The sequence below is a fragment of the Engystomops pustulosus genome, chromosome 2, assembly GCF_040894005.1.
Source record: "Engystomops pustulosus chromosome 2, aEngPut4.maternal, whole genome shotgun sequence".
Lineage (NCBI taxonomy): Eukaryota > Metazoa > Chordata > Amphibia > Anura > Leptodactylidae > Engystomops > Engystomops pustulosus.
In genome coordinates, this window is record NC_092412.1 from 218,612,215 (window position 1) to 218,625,486 (window position 13,272).

Here is a 13,272-nt window from a genome sequence, read left to right on the forward strand (position 1 = left end):
TTTTCTGTCTTGTCGGACACAGTGCCGCAACACAAAATTGGCGCAAGCATGTTATAAATACATGTCCAAGCAGTAAGCCTGTTCTTTTCAGTGCAAAGTCAGACAGAAAACTGTCTGATGCTTTAATTAATGCGGGACAATGTTTTTGTTACAGTTTTATCAAATCGAATGCACAAATCTTAGATCCTTGGTAAAAACCCTTTAATGAAGCCATGGCCTTCCGCCAAAATTCACACTCAGTTTAGACTCGATAAATTAGCTTGTCTGAATACGGCCTGATGTGGTTTCAGCAATGTTTCTAATGTTGGTGCAAATTAGGTCATGGCACTTATTTTTAGTTTGCTTACTGGTTTCCGGTACAGGCTTTGGCGTACACATACCAATACAAAAATACTGATCAAATCCTGACCATGTGCAGCTACCCTTAGAGACTAGAGTACATTTCACGGGTCTGCCAGCGCTGGGTTCTCAAGTTGTAATGTATTTTAAAGTTACAATTGCTCACAAATATCTACAAGCAGCTAAGAACTTTCTGTATTGTGCAGCAAATCCTATAAAGTTTCTAACAAAGAAGCCTGTTGAGATTTCAGGCTGCCCAAAAATTGGGCTACGTGAATCGCCTGGTATATCTGCTTTATAGAAAAAGCCATTTGTTCCTTGGAAACACTCATTTGTTTTGCTGCTGGCTGGAAGAAGGCTGACAGGGCTCAATGCTATTTTTCAATTCAGAGGATTCAGAGGAAGAAACTTGTAAAGACCTGAAAGTTCTGTCCTCCAGGGAATGAGTCCACTTCATATCATGTGTTTTGTGAAATCTAATTTTTAAGGGTAATAGCACTCAAGATTGTTGCTGAATTGGAGGCAGAACTTTCAATTAACGCCACATCCGAATCCGCAGCAGAAAATTACCATATATACTTGAATATAAGCCTAGTTTTTCAGCCCAAAAAATGTGCTGAAAACCCAAACTCGGCTTTTACTCGAGTAAAAAAATATAGGTTTTACCAGGTTTTTGTGGTAAAATTAGGGGCCTCGGCTTATACTTGGGTCGGCTTATACTCAAGTATATATGGTAATTAGATTTTCTAAATATCATTGCCCATAATACACTTAAAATCTGTGTGTATTCTGGACTGTGCATATTCCCTAAAAAATGAAGCTCTTTTGTTTAATGGTTTTACCTATAGAGATTATAAAAATCTTAGACCCCAAATAAATTTACTGGTACTAACAAATATATATGAAAATGGAAATGTACAGAATTATTGGGGGAGATTTATAATACGCTCCCTGCGTCCAGCATGATACATCAAGAGGCTTAGGTCCGACCTGGCATAGTTTTTCATAATTATGGAAGCACAGGATGGGACGCCCAGTAACCATCCACTCAGCCAGCCACTGCTTGCCTCTACGCCCCCTCCATACCTACATAAATGTAGACATTGAGGGGGAAATATACTATACCTACTCCGACTGTTTTCTGGAGGAGAAGACATGTATATAGCCCAATCTCTACCAGTTTTGGCATACTTCTACACTCTGGGCTTAAAGGGGAGCAAGGCATACAGGGATGTAAATGTTGCAACCTGCCATGTTTTCCACACAACCAAAATAGAAAAATAAGGAAAATATGTTTTGATATGTTTGATGGTGGGTCTAATCAATGGGACCACACTATCACAGCCATCCATCTATCATTATAGTTATCTGTGAATATAGAAATAGCATCAACCTTACTCTTCTCAGTCTTGCATACACATAGATATTCTATGATGATAGAGAAGACTACATGTTGTATCTATGGGTAGCTAAATAATTATATATATAACATAATTGTAATGTAACAGTGGTAGCTAGATTTAGTGGTCTTCTAAACCACCCTCTGCTAGAAATAGAAATTAAAACTTACCGGAGAACGTGAAACTCACGTTCTTAGATTCATGTCCACAGTACACATGGGTCCAATGCTGCCAGTAATGAGTCCCAATCTCACAAGCAATTTTTTCATTCTTCATTTAGCTAATCTCAATGCTATTTTATAAGGACATATTTAGAAAGATATTTAGAAAGATAAAACCCACCTGTATAATGGAATATTACTGTTACAGTGGCCCCATGGCTATAGGATCAGTTGAAAGTAATTGTTAATAAAATAGCGACGAATTTTGCCAAGATGATTCACCTTTAAATCTCTGTGTTCTTTTTTTCCACACTTCTTTTTTCCTTACCATAATTTCATTAAAACAGTCACTATTAACTACCACCACTTAGCTGCCAGTCGTTCCGTCTCTGTTGATGATGACGAGGAAGAAGAAGATAGGCTACACGCCATGCTATCCATGATCTCCTCTCGGAACCTCACAGCTCCTAAAATGATGAAAGGTTTTTATGCTTCTTCCCTCCTAAACCTCCCCACATCTTGCTATGAAGAGGCAATGTTTCCCTTTCAAAAGACAATTGTGGTGGCATTATCGGGCACACAGAACATAATGTATCTTTGCAAAGCCATGCTGGTTATCGTAATACTGCTAATAATACAGAAATATAAGATATATCAGGTGATTGACAGCTTTAGGGAAAATGAATTGATAATAAAATGGTATGCCACAGTATTTCAGTGGATATATAATTATCCTACATAAGTTGTGTTGCTTTATGAATACATGTTGTCACTTATCACTACTCACAGTTGCATTCAGAATTCTGCTGGTTATTACTGGAATCAGTCAAAACCTCCAGTAAACCTTTGTGAAACAAAGTTCTGAAGATTTTGGGTGTAAAATGTGGAGATGTGGAGATACACTATCCATAAAATTCTGTAGATGCTATATTATAAAACCAATACTACAGGGATCCAAAGTTCAGCCATAGGCACAAGTCCGAATTCTTAAGTCAATTACAACGAGAAATTTTTTTTTTAAAGAATTCAATGAAAAAAATGTAAATTTTGGAAATAAACTTTTAGCATGTGATTTCACAGTGAGTCTACGTGTTTTACTACATGCCATTAAATGGAAATGTAGTTTATATCTTAGAAGAAAAAAATAAAGTTAAAAACATTTAACTTAATCAATACAGAAAAAGTCCCTAGAACACCACCCTTCCATATAAATAACTAATAAATTATAATAAAGCACAACCCCCCCATAATTGGTATCGTTGTGTCTGTAACAATCAGTACAATAAAGCTGAAGCATTATGGACCTGCACGATGATCACCATATGAAAAAAAAAATAAACAGATCAGGTCCATTCACAAAAATGTTATGGAAAGTTACCAAAATAGGTACGGAATGCCCCCAAAATGATACCAATTAAAATATCCACCGTCATGGAGCTGCCATCTGGTCAGCTATGGTTAGTATTTTTATATACATCTAGAGGTTGTAGTCCTAACAAGATATATTTATTCCCTCTCACGTTACGATACAAGCCTGTCCTATGCACCGTGGACAAGTAGGACTTGTATCATAACTGGAGAGTGAATAAATTAAAAGAAGAGGTGCTCTGAGGAACTTCGGTGACTTAGCCAGAGCAGCGGCGCAACGGCGAAGTAGCAAACTTTTATAACTCTTTATTTCCGCATGGCATATAGAGTTATAATGATAGAAGTCCTGAGAAGTATAGTTCTTAGTAGGACACTGATGGTAGATGTCCTTTAAAGTGTACTAAGGACTTTGGCCTACCTGGGATTTGATAAAAACAAACACAGGGGGAATGGCTGCAGAAAAGTCAGATTTTTTACTGGCCATACAAAGTGCCATGTTTACACAGGACAATGAACATGAAAATTTGAACTGGGCGTTGTACATGGTAGAAGGGCCTCTAGTTCCACTATGTATGGATCTTGGAAACTGGACAAAGGTTTGGTTATGATCCCTATTTATTATCATTATGCTATAATACAGGTTAATGTTAGCATGTCAACAGGATAAGACAACAACCTAGGACAGAATGGGAATCATCCGAAGCCTGCATTTTCTAGGAAAGAAGTATTAGGCATATTGACAAATTAGAAACATCCACCATTGTAATAACTATGAAGGCTCCTATGTGATGAGCCTATGTGACCTGCCTATTATAACAACCATACTACTCAGGGCTTAAAGGAAATCTACCATCTAGAAACTAAATACTATTTTTAAGTAGTTCTTAAGGTAGATTTTGCATGTTTGGCTCATCCCTGCAAATCTTTTATTAATTTATTAGTAATTTATTAGAATGCTGCAATCAGGCAATGAGCTTATATATATATGCAAATTACTTGCAAAAGCCACTTGGCACTTGGTGTAGCCTCTGTGAGCTTCAGGGCCACCAAGTAGCCTCTACAAGCCCCAAGTGCCACCCATGCCGCCTGTGAAAGCGGTGCCACTTTTTCCTTTAAAGAAAATCTACCATCAGAATCAATGATATACCAGGGACACTTGCTCATTGACTGGACTTTTAAAATGATGGAAAAGAGCTGTTTCACAGGCTGCTACACTGTGAAATTTCCTCTGCTGCCATGAGATTACAGCGGGTAGAGAGTGGGAGAAGTTCTGGGAGAGCAGGAGGAGAGAGACAGTGTAACAACCTGTGAAACTACAGTACAGAGGGATACAGGAATTATATTTTCTTAACATGTAATATCCATATAACCAACCAATGTATGGCTTTGCAACATGTTTTTACCAAGGTCTATTTTTTATTCAAAGCTTTAAACATGCATAAAAAATTACACCAGTTACCCTTAGAAAAAGTCTATTGCAGAGATGATAAATTCAAAGCCTCTTCTCTATTCAAGTAGTAACTTGGAATTATTTGTGATGCAAACTTTGTGTCCTGCCTCCCGATAATGACATCACTGTTGTTACAGGGTTTGCTTGCCCTTGTCTGCTGGTGTTTGCAACATGCTCGACCTTTGCATGTGGCCAATTTTGCAGCTATCCAAACAAATGATGAATGGAACAAAATAATGAGGATGCTGTTCACTTATAATTCTTCAACGACTCCGGTACCTTTCATCTGGATCTTTAGGTTCTGTGGGGTTCTGAATTTTCATTTTGCAATCTTTTATTTATATAAATTATTTCATCTTTTACATGTGATTCCTTTTTTTTTTATTATTATGATTTTTTTTTTTACTGGGACCCGTGAAAAATATCTTAATTAATGGTAATCTCTTAATCCAAACAATTGTGGTAGATTGCGGGAGTAATCTAATTAATTGATATAGAATAAAAATGCAATACAATTATGGCCATCCAGCTCCCTCCCTGAAGAATTAAGGTGAAGAGCATTTTTTCATTAAAATTTGGCATTTTTCTTAGTAGTTTTTATTCATATATTTATTTTAAGTAATGTTGGCATGTTCTTGCATTGCTGTGAATTCATTTTGCCTGCCTGCCAAAACCCCCTTCCCCTATCATAAAAATAACTGCCATGGGGAATGTTCATTATAGTGGTTTTCCAAAATCATAGATTTTTTTTTTCTACCACTGAAAATATATATAGATACTAATTACACCATAGTGGTGGAGCTTAAAACACAAAGGGGAAGGGGTGACTTCTATTTCCATCTATACTTTGCTTTTGCTGCCCATGGTGCTGGTAACCACATTTTCTCATTGCACCCTGGTTTGATGCATGAACCACCTACATTTTACCCTATATGGTCTTTGTCATGTTCCTCCTGCACTATGCTGATTTTTTTTTACCATTTGCTTATGAGGTCTACAAGTGAACCTCTCTCCGTGGCCTCCTCCCCCGCTGAAATCAATGGCCTGATTCTTTTTCTAAGTTATGCTTTTACTTCTCCCCTACAGATGTAAAATATTTGGTGATCTGGTTTATGTTGGTGACTTAATTCATGTCATGGGGAGAGCTGAAAGGCCTTTGATGTTAAAAGTTACAATTTATATTCAGCAATGTCGAAATAATGGGTTAATGGACATGGGTTACATTTATCCATGTAATACAAGAACAATTTGGGTCCACAATCACTGGGTACACTTATGCAGAGCAGATTTTGGCAGGGGGATCCTAATCCAAGAATCCCCCTTTATTATTTTTATATACTAGGGTACATAGTTAGGAGGTGCATTAATAAAAAGTATTACTTAGTTTACAAGTTAACTTTCTTATGATTGCCTCCTACATTCATCCTAAAACTCCAATATTTTCACACCAATAATTACACATCAAGTTTTCCTCAGTCACCACCTCCTTCACTGAACAAAGAGATAAGACAGTAACAAATGGCAGATACATCATTATTGAATGTAAGCTCATGTTCAATAACCAGAAGTTCTTCTCAAAATTATCTGTATTGGATTCATCCTGTCCTTTGTTTGATTGATATGTCTCTCCAGACACCGGAGACATAATAGAAATGCAAGGATTTGGTGCTAATCTCTTGCCGTGGCAGCTTAATGAGTATTGCAGTCAGGGATCATCGTGTCTGTCCTGCTCCACGGGAAGCTCTCCCTATGATATGTCCAGCTGCTGTGCCTGTGTCCACGACAGGTAAGACTTGTCCTTAGTATCTTAAGTAAACTATTTCTCTAAACCAGGGGATTAATAAAGTTGTATCGCATCATTCTATCTAAGAATAAAGATTTTGTTCTGGTTATGCTGGGCACCTCTAAGAAAATGGTTGAACATTTTTGGACTTTTAGGTAAGAGCAGCTCCAATAAATGAAAAACCACTATTCACTGGCATTGGACATCTGCATGCCCTTCCAACCAGTCACATGAGAGGAGAGGTGCATTCAGTAATGAGCAGACCCCTGACCTCCTAGAAGTGCTGCAGGACGTGGAATTTCACCGGAAGTTCCAAAAGCAGCTCTCAGTGGGTCACATGACCCACAACTCCTTCAGACAGAATAGGTCATTGACCAATCCCTATTATACGATATTACTTACTCTGGTACAGACAGTCCCTGGGTTACATAGAAGATAGGTTTGTTCTTAAGTTGAATTTGTATGTAAGTAGAAACTGTATATTTTATCATTGTAGATCCAGAAAGAAAATGTTTTTGCCCCACAGTGGGCAGAGGGGTCCGTCTTTAACTAGGGGTCGTCTGTAAGTCGGGTGTTCTTAAGCAGGGGAACGCCTGTACTTACTTTAACTGTGGCCAATCCCTTGAATAATTAAGACAATTCATTCAGTTCTCTCCTATCTTGCTAGAGATTAACCTGTTGAATTGTGCTGAAAGTCATTGTGTCGACACATGGCAATAAGCAGAAATCGAATGCTTTTTGTGTAGTGTTTTTATACCTTATAGTCATGTTGCGCTTTTTTTGGAATGTTTGTCCTGAAATCTTGTCCAATCATGTGTGAATAATCCCCTTACTGTGCAATATTTTTCTCTCCACAGGACTCCACTTAAGTTATTGTGTGAAAACATGAAAAGACAAATTGTTTCCAGAGCCTTCTATGGATGTAAGTGAGTTGTTATCTTTTTTCCACATGCATCTTTCTATAGACATGATGGAAAGCTTATTCTGCAGAAGCTTGGACATGGCTCTCCCTAGTGTTCCGGAAAGATGTATGTTTTTACTTTGACTTTAGTGTGTTGCCCTACTACTGCCTTAGAGAAATACAGGAACAACAGGAAACCAGATGTAGAGAGTTGCAGGTAGAGATAAATAGGACAATCTTAAGAGACTTTCTGAGATTATAAAAAATTGACAAAAGTAAGGGATTGGCATAAAAATAGAAAAAAAACAACAGCAACCTATAACTTCCCCCCATCTCTTTGGTGGTCACTTCCAGTCTTGCTTACTTGTTTGAAATTATAGCTTGACATGACAGTAGTAACAAGTAACTAGCCTCAATGGTCTAGTGCCATAGATTAGTGAGTAAGTAATATACAAATTAGGTTTCCCGGGTAGGGGAAAAGAAAAGATTGCTGAGAACAGCAGTTTTAGTAGCTGTCATGTAAGCGGATGCTGGAGAAGTAGGAAAGACTGTGAGTACCTAGAGTGATGAAACAAAGGCACCTGTTTCGCAAGTGAGTATTGCTTCTAAGAACAAAACTTTAGAAAACCCCTAAACTTTTCTGAAACATATCTGCAAATCATTGCTGTGCTTCTATACGCTACAACATCTATATGGCAGAACCAGTTTGACGGTCTTAAAAAACATCTCGATGATTTCGTTTGAAAACAAAATTCTGTATTTCTCATGTCTCTTACTTTTCCACTTTAAAAAACAAATGACTCACTCGAAAAATTGGCTCGATCAGGAATATCTTCCTTAAATTAATATTACTCATGATTTGGACAAGCGTTCTGCTGTTATGGAGGTAGCTATTGTTATTTCTAAGAAAAAAATTAAAAAATCTGAATTCCAACACATTAATTGACTATTTAAAACCATGCTTAAAAGGATGTATCATAGGGAGTCAATAGGTGGCAATGGTGGCATGTTTTTTTCTGGGTTTTACTTTGATAAAAGTAATTTTCTGGCCTCTTTCCCAGATGAGCATTGCATGGTTTATTGGATTCCAAGAAACAGCATCCCTCGAGACCATTGTTAGATAAACTTAAACTGAATAGTATTCTCTGGGTGCTACTGCTGTGAAAATATATTCACCTCACACCAATATGTATGTTCCTTGTATATTGAAAACTATGCATAGAAAACTTGGATAGAAGATAGATATCTAAGCTGCCGAAACCCAAATCACTTTTTCTTTCTTGCATACATTCCAACATGTATACCAGCATACCCATAGACTGTGATAGATGTATACATTGGTTGGTATACCGGGACCGGGTAAGTAAATGTGCCCCAATGGGTTTTCATTAACATGTTTCAACTAGGGAATCAAAAATTGCATGAAAAGCAGCATCAAAACGGAATGCAATTTTTACACTGGAGTTGTGATGAGGTTTTAACCAAAAGATGTAAACTCACTTTTAAGATGTTTGATTGAGAACTAATTAGTGGATTAATTAACACAATAACTTAGCATGATACGCTTAGATTATTTCCTGTGCTACTTCCTTGCAGGGCTTGCCTACTGTCGTCATTTGTCCACTGTAAGGACACATCTGTCGGCCCTCGTCCATCACTCAATTATTCCACCTGACAAGCCCTCGGATGCATCTGGAGGTTTAACCAAAGAAGTATGGAGCAAATATCAGAAGGACATGAAGGTAAATAAGATCTACCTCATGTTATGTTTACATCTCTGTAACAACTCTTTAATACAAGGTTTTACATTAAAAAATTAAATCACTGAAAAAAAGAGTCCTAAAAGTTAAACTTTGGAGCATAATAGTTTGCTGTCATTGAACACTATTGTTTACATTCATACAGCAAATCTATGTAACGGTGATACTGTTCTCATAAAGAGGTGAACATTGAGCTGCTGGAACCTAATGCAAAATCTCCACCTGCCCAGTTCCCCCAACATCATTTATAGTACAGACGTTTCCAACTTAAGGACAACTGACTTATAGATGACCCGTAGATACAGACAGACCTCTCTGGCCACTGTGGCCTCTGATGAATCTCTCTGGATGTTACTTTAGTCCCAGACTGCAATGATCAGCTGTAAGGTGTCTGTAATTAAGTTTTATTGATAATCCTTGTTCCCATTACTGCACAAAATCTTTAAAATCCAATTGTCACTGGGACAAAAAATGTTTTTTGTCTGGAGTTACATTTATAAAATATACCTGTTCTGACTAACAAATTCCACTTAAGAACAGGGGTGTAACTAAAGTGGTAGAAGCCATAGCAACCGCTATGGGACCCAGAATGTAAGGGGGCCCTGTCATCCAACCTGACACTAAAGAATGGAGGATGTACACCATGTGTGATGTGTACATGCTGTATGTGCATATACTATAAGTGTGTACATATGCTGTACGTCTGTATATGGCAATGTATGTGTGTATTTGCTCTAACTGTATGTTTATGTATATAGGTATAGAAATGCATCTGTGTATATGAGTGTAATATGTGTATTTTTAAGTTGGAAGGGGAGCCCCATTCTGAAGTCTGCTATGGGGCCCTAATTCTCCTAGTTATGCCCCTGCTTAAGAACAAACCGAATAAACCTGTCTTGTACGCAACCTAGGGACTGCCTGTACTGATATCTTTATACAAATAATAGACAAATTCAGGGGGCCCCCTACGCGGCCACACCCTTAGTATCCTCTCAAGTTATATTTTTACTCTCGGCTGAGGAGTGAATACGCTTTTTTCTAGCCTAGATTATGAACTGTGATGTAAAACAGCCTTACAAATCTCCTTGATAGTTCACATTATCACTTTGGAATCCAATGAACAGTAATAAATAGGAATGTCCACACAAGTTTTGGACAATCTCTACTGGTCAGAAAGTTAGTTCGAAAATAAACAGATCCTCTAAATGTTTTCAGATCCCTTATATTTGTATGAGACCATCCCATATCGTTTTATCTTTACACATATACATTCCCAAAAATACCTTATGGTCAAAAAGTTCAACCTTGATCAAAACACGTTTACACACATATTTTATGCATATTTGATATAGACTTTGGTAAAATATAGCTGGGTTTATTGTAAGAAAAGGCTTCTGTCTTGTAATCTTACAACTGGCCCCAGACATATTAAGAATATGAGAGATTGTTGTCACATGTAGTACACAACGGTCGGGATTCAGGGGTAGTGGACCCAATGTACCTCTGCAGACGATGACGTAAGCAGACACCTGGGAGCGGAGTCTAAGTGGCACCCGGTTTTCACCAGAACCCACTGCACAGCGGGTTGGACTTACTGCGGCATGGTACCACCAGGTCGCTCCACAGGCACGACTTTGTCTGCGGTGGCGGCCAAGGTGAGGCACAGAGACATCAGGCAGAACCGTAGTCAGGAACAGGCAGAAGGTTGAGACAGGCAGCACAGGATCAATGTCAAAGCTAAAGCAAGAGGTCAGGGCAGGCAGCAAAGAAGCGTAGTTGGAAACAGAACCGGGGTCACAACAGGAATTCACAAGACGAGCACTAGACTTAAGGGACAAGCTTTTTCTGAGGCACAAGGCACAAAGATCCGGCGGGGGTATGAGGGAAGAGTTTGTTAGATTGCCAGCACAAATTATTTAATTTATTAAACATGAAAAACTTGAATATCACATGGTCATAAGTATTCAGTCCTTTTGAGCTAGTACAGCCATGAGTCTTCTTGGGAGTGATGCAACAAATAATTTTTCACACCTGGATTTGGAGATCTTTGGCCTCTTCTTTGCAGATCCTCTCCAGTTCCTTCAGGTTAGATGGTGAACGTTGGTGGAAGCCATTTTCAAGTCTTCAGAGATGCTCAGTTGGTTTTAGGTCAAGGCTCTGGCTGGGCCAATCACGAATGGTAACAGTGGCGTAAAACAGCACAGGGGCCCGAGATGAACAGCCGAGATGAAATTTATAAGGCTATTTTCTCCATCCCTCCCTGCATGCTGGGGCGATGGGAAACCCTGTGTACAGTGATACAGGCCCCTGTGCCACTGTCCACCCACCTCATCTGCGACCTTCCGACTCGGCCTCTTAATTTGCGGCCTCTCAGCCCGCCCACTTTATTTGGCGCCGACCACCCCGACAGCTCCAACAGCAGCCTATTCTATCTCCTGCCGCTGGGGCCGCCCTGCTCCGTCCGCAGCCTCCCCGGCCAGCCTGCTACTTCTGCGGGTTCCTGGGCGCGTAAGCAGCACAATCCCACAACCACCTACTAGCCAGAAGACACAGCCACCCGCTGGCATGATGCCACTGCCAGCCTCCGAACAGACCCTCCCCACTGCACAGCAGCCAGTCTGCAAGACATGCAAGTAAGTCCCTATATATGAATTTATAGTTAGATGTAAGTATGTGTGTATGTGCTGTATGTGTGTATGTGCTGTATGTGTGTATGTGCTGTATGTGTGTATGTACTGTACAGTATATGCTGTATGTATGTGTGTATGTGCTGTATGTATGTGTGTATGTAGTCTGGGAGCCTTTCATGTGTCTTTTTTTTGCAAACTGTATTCAGGTTTTCATTTGTCTTCCACTGAAGAGAGGCTTTCTTTAGCAGACTCTACCATAAAGCCCTGACTGGTGGAGGCTGCAGTGATAGTTGACTTTGTAGAACTTTCTCCCATCTCCATACTTCACCTCTGAAGCTCAGCCACAGTGATTTTGGAGTTCTTCTTCACCTCTCACCTAGGCACTTCTCCCACAATTGCTTAGTTTGGCTGGGCAGTCAGGTCAGAGAAGAGTTGTGGTTTCCCCACACTTCTTCCGTTTAAGGATTATAGAGGCCACTGTGCTCTTAGGAATCTTGAGTGCTGCAGAAATTCTTTAGTAACCATGGCCAGATGTTTGCCTTGCCACAATTCTGTCTCTGAGCTCTTTGGGCATTTCCTTAGATCTCATGATTCTCATGTGCTCTGACATGCACTGTGAGCTGTGTGGTCTTATATAGCTATGTTTTTGCCTTTCCTAAACAAGTCCAATCAGTTTAATTAAACACATCTGGACTCCAGTGAAGGTGTTGAACCATCTCAAGGAGAATCAGAAGGAAATGGACAGCATGTGAGTTAAATATGAGTGTCATAGTGTGAATACTTATGACCATGTGATATTATGTCCAGAGTGTACATTAATGTGAAAAAATGAACTGCAATGAAACAAAGAAAGAAAAATCAAGATATATGTCTGTTAGATTGAGTGGGGTCGATCAGAATCACTTTAAATTATTAATATGAGTTTAAATGTGATTGGCTAATTCTGAACACAACCACACCCCCTAGGTGGGGGAAACCTAAGTGTTTTCTCACACTTATGCACAGTGGTTTAGTGGTTAGCATTACAGCCTTGCAGCGCTGGGGGCCTGAGTTCAAGTCCCAGGGTCAACATCTGCAAAGAGTTTGTATGTTCTCTCTGTGTTTGTGTGGGTTTCCTCCGGGTCCTCCTGTTTTCTCCCACACTCCAAAACATACTGGTAGATTGATTAGATTGTAAGCCCCAATAGGGACAGGGACTGATTTTGCAAAACTATGTGTAGCGCTGTGTAATTTGTGTGCGCTATATAAATTAAGGAATTATTATTATTATTACTATGCAGCCCCTTTCATTTAGTTTCATCTTTAAATTCTCTCTCTCTGAATGATTTCAGTGCATTATCCATTGGGAGGATTCTCTAATGATTCTGAACTAGGATATGGGGATTGCACGTGCTAGGTGACCCCTTTATAGCTGACTCTTGTTGTGTGTTCTCTGTTAGCCCATTTGTAGTGGTAAGTTTGTGACAGTTCACGTGTCAGC

The 13,272-nt window shown here is 39.2% G+C and overlaps 1 protein-coding gene across 2 annotated transcripts in view; it reads left to right on the forward strand.

The window, feature by feature from the left end:
• SGSM2 (small G protein signaling modulator 2) overlaps window positions 1–13,272 on the forward strand; it is a 221,293-nt gene that overhangs the window by 186,531 nt on the left and 21,490 nt on the right. Inside the window, exons 12-15 of one of the 2 annotated variants that reach the window (XM_072138185.1) lie at window positions 2,248–2,382; window positions 6,351–6,504; window positions 7,359–7,423; window positions 8,999–9,144. In XM_072138185.1, the coding sequence (XP_071994286.1) occupies window positions 2,248–2,382; window positions 6,351–6,504; window positions 7,359–7,423; window positions 8,999–9,144 (500 nt within the window). The remainder of the gene's footprint in view (window positions 1–2,247; window positions 2,383–6,350; window positions 6,505–7,358; window positions 7,424–8,998; window positions 9,145–13,272) is intronic. The other variant, XM_072138186.1, reaches the window with a different exon arrangement.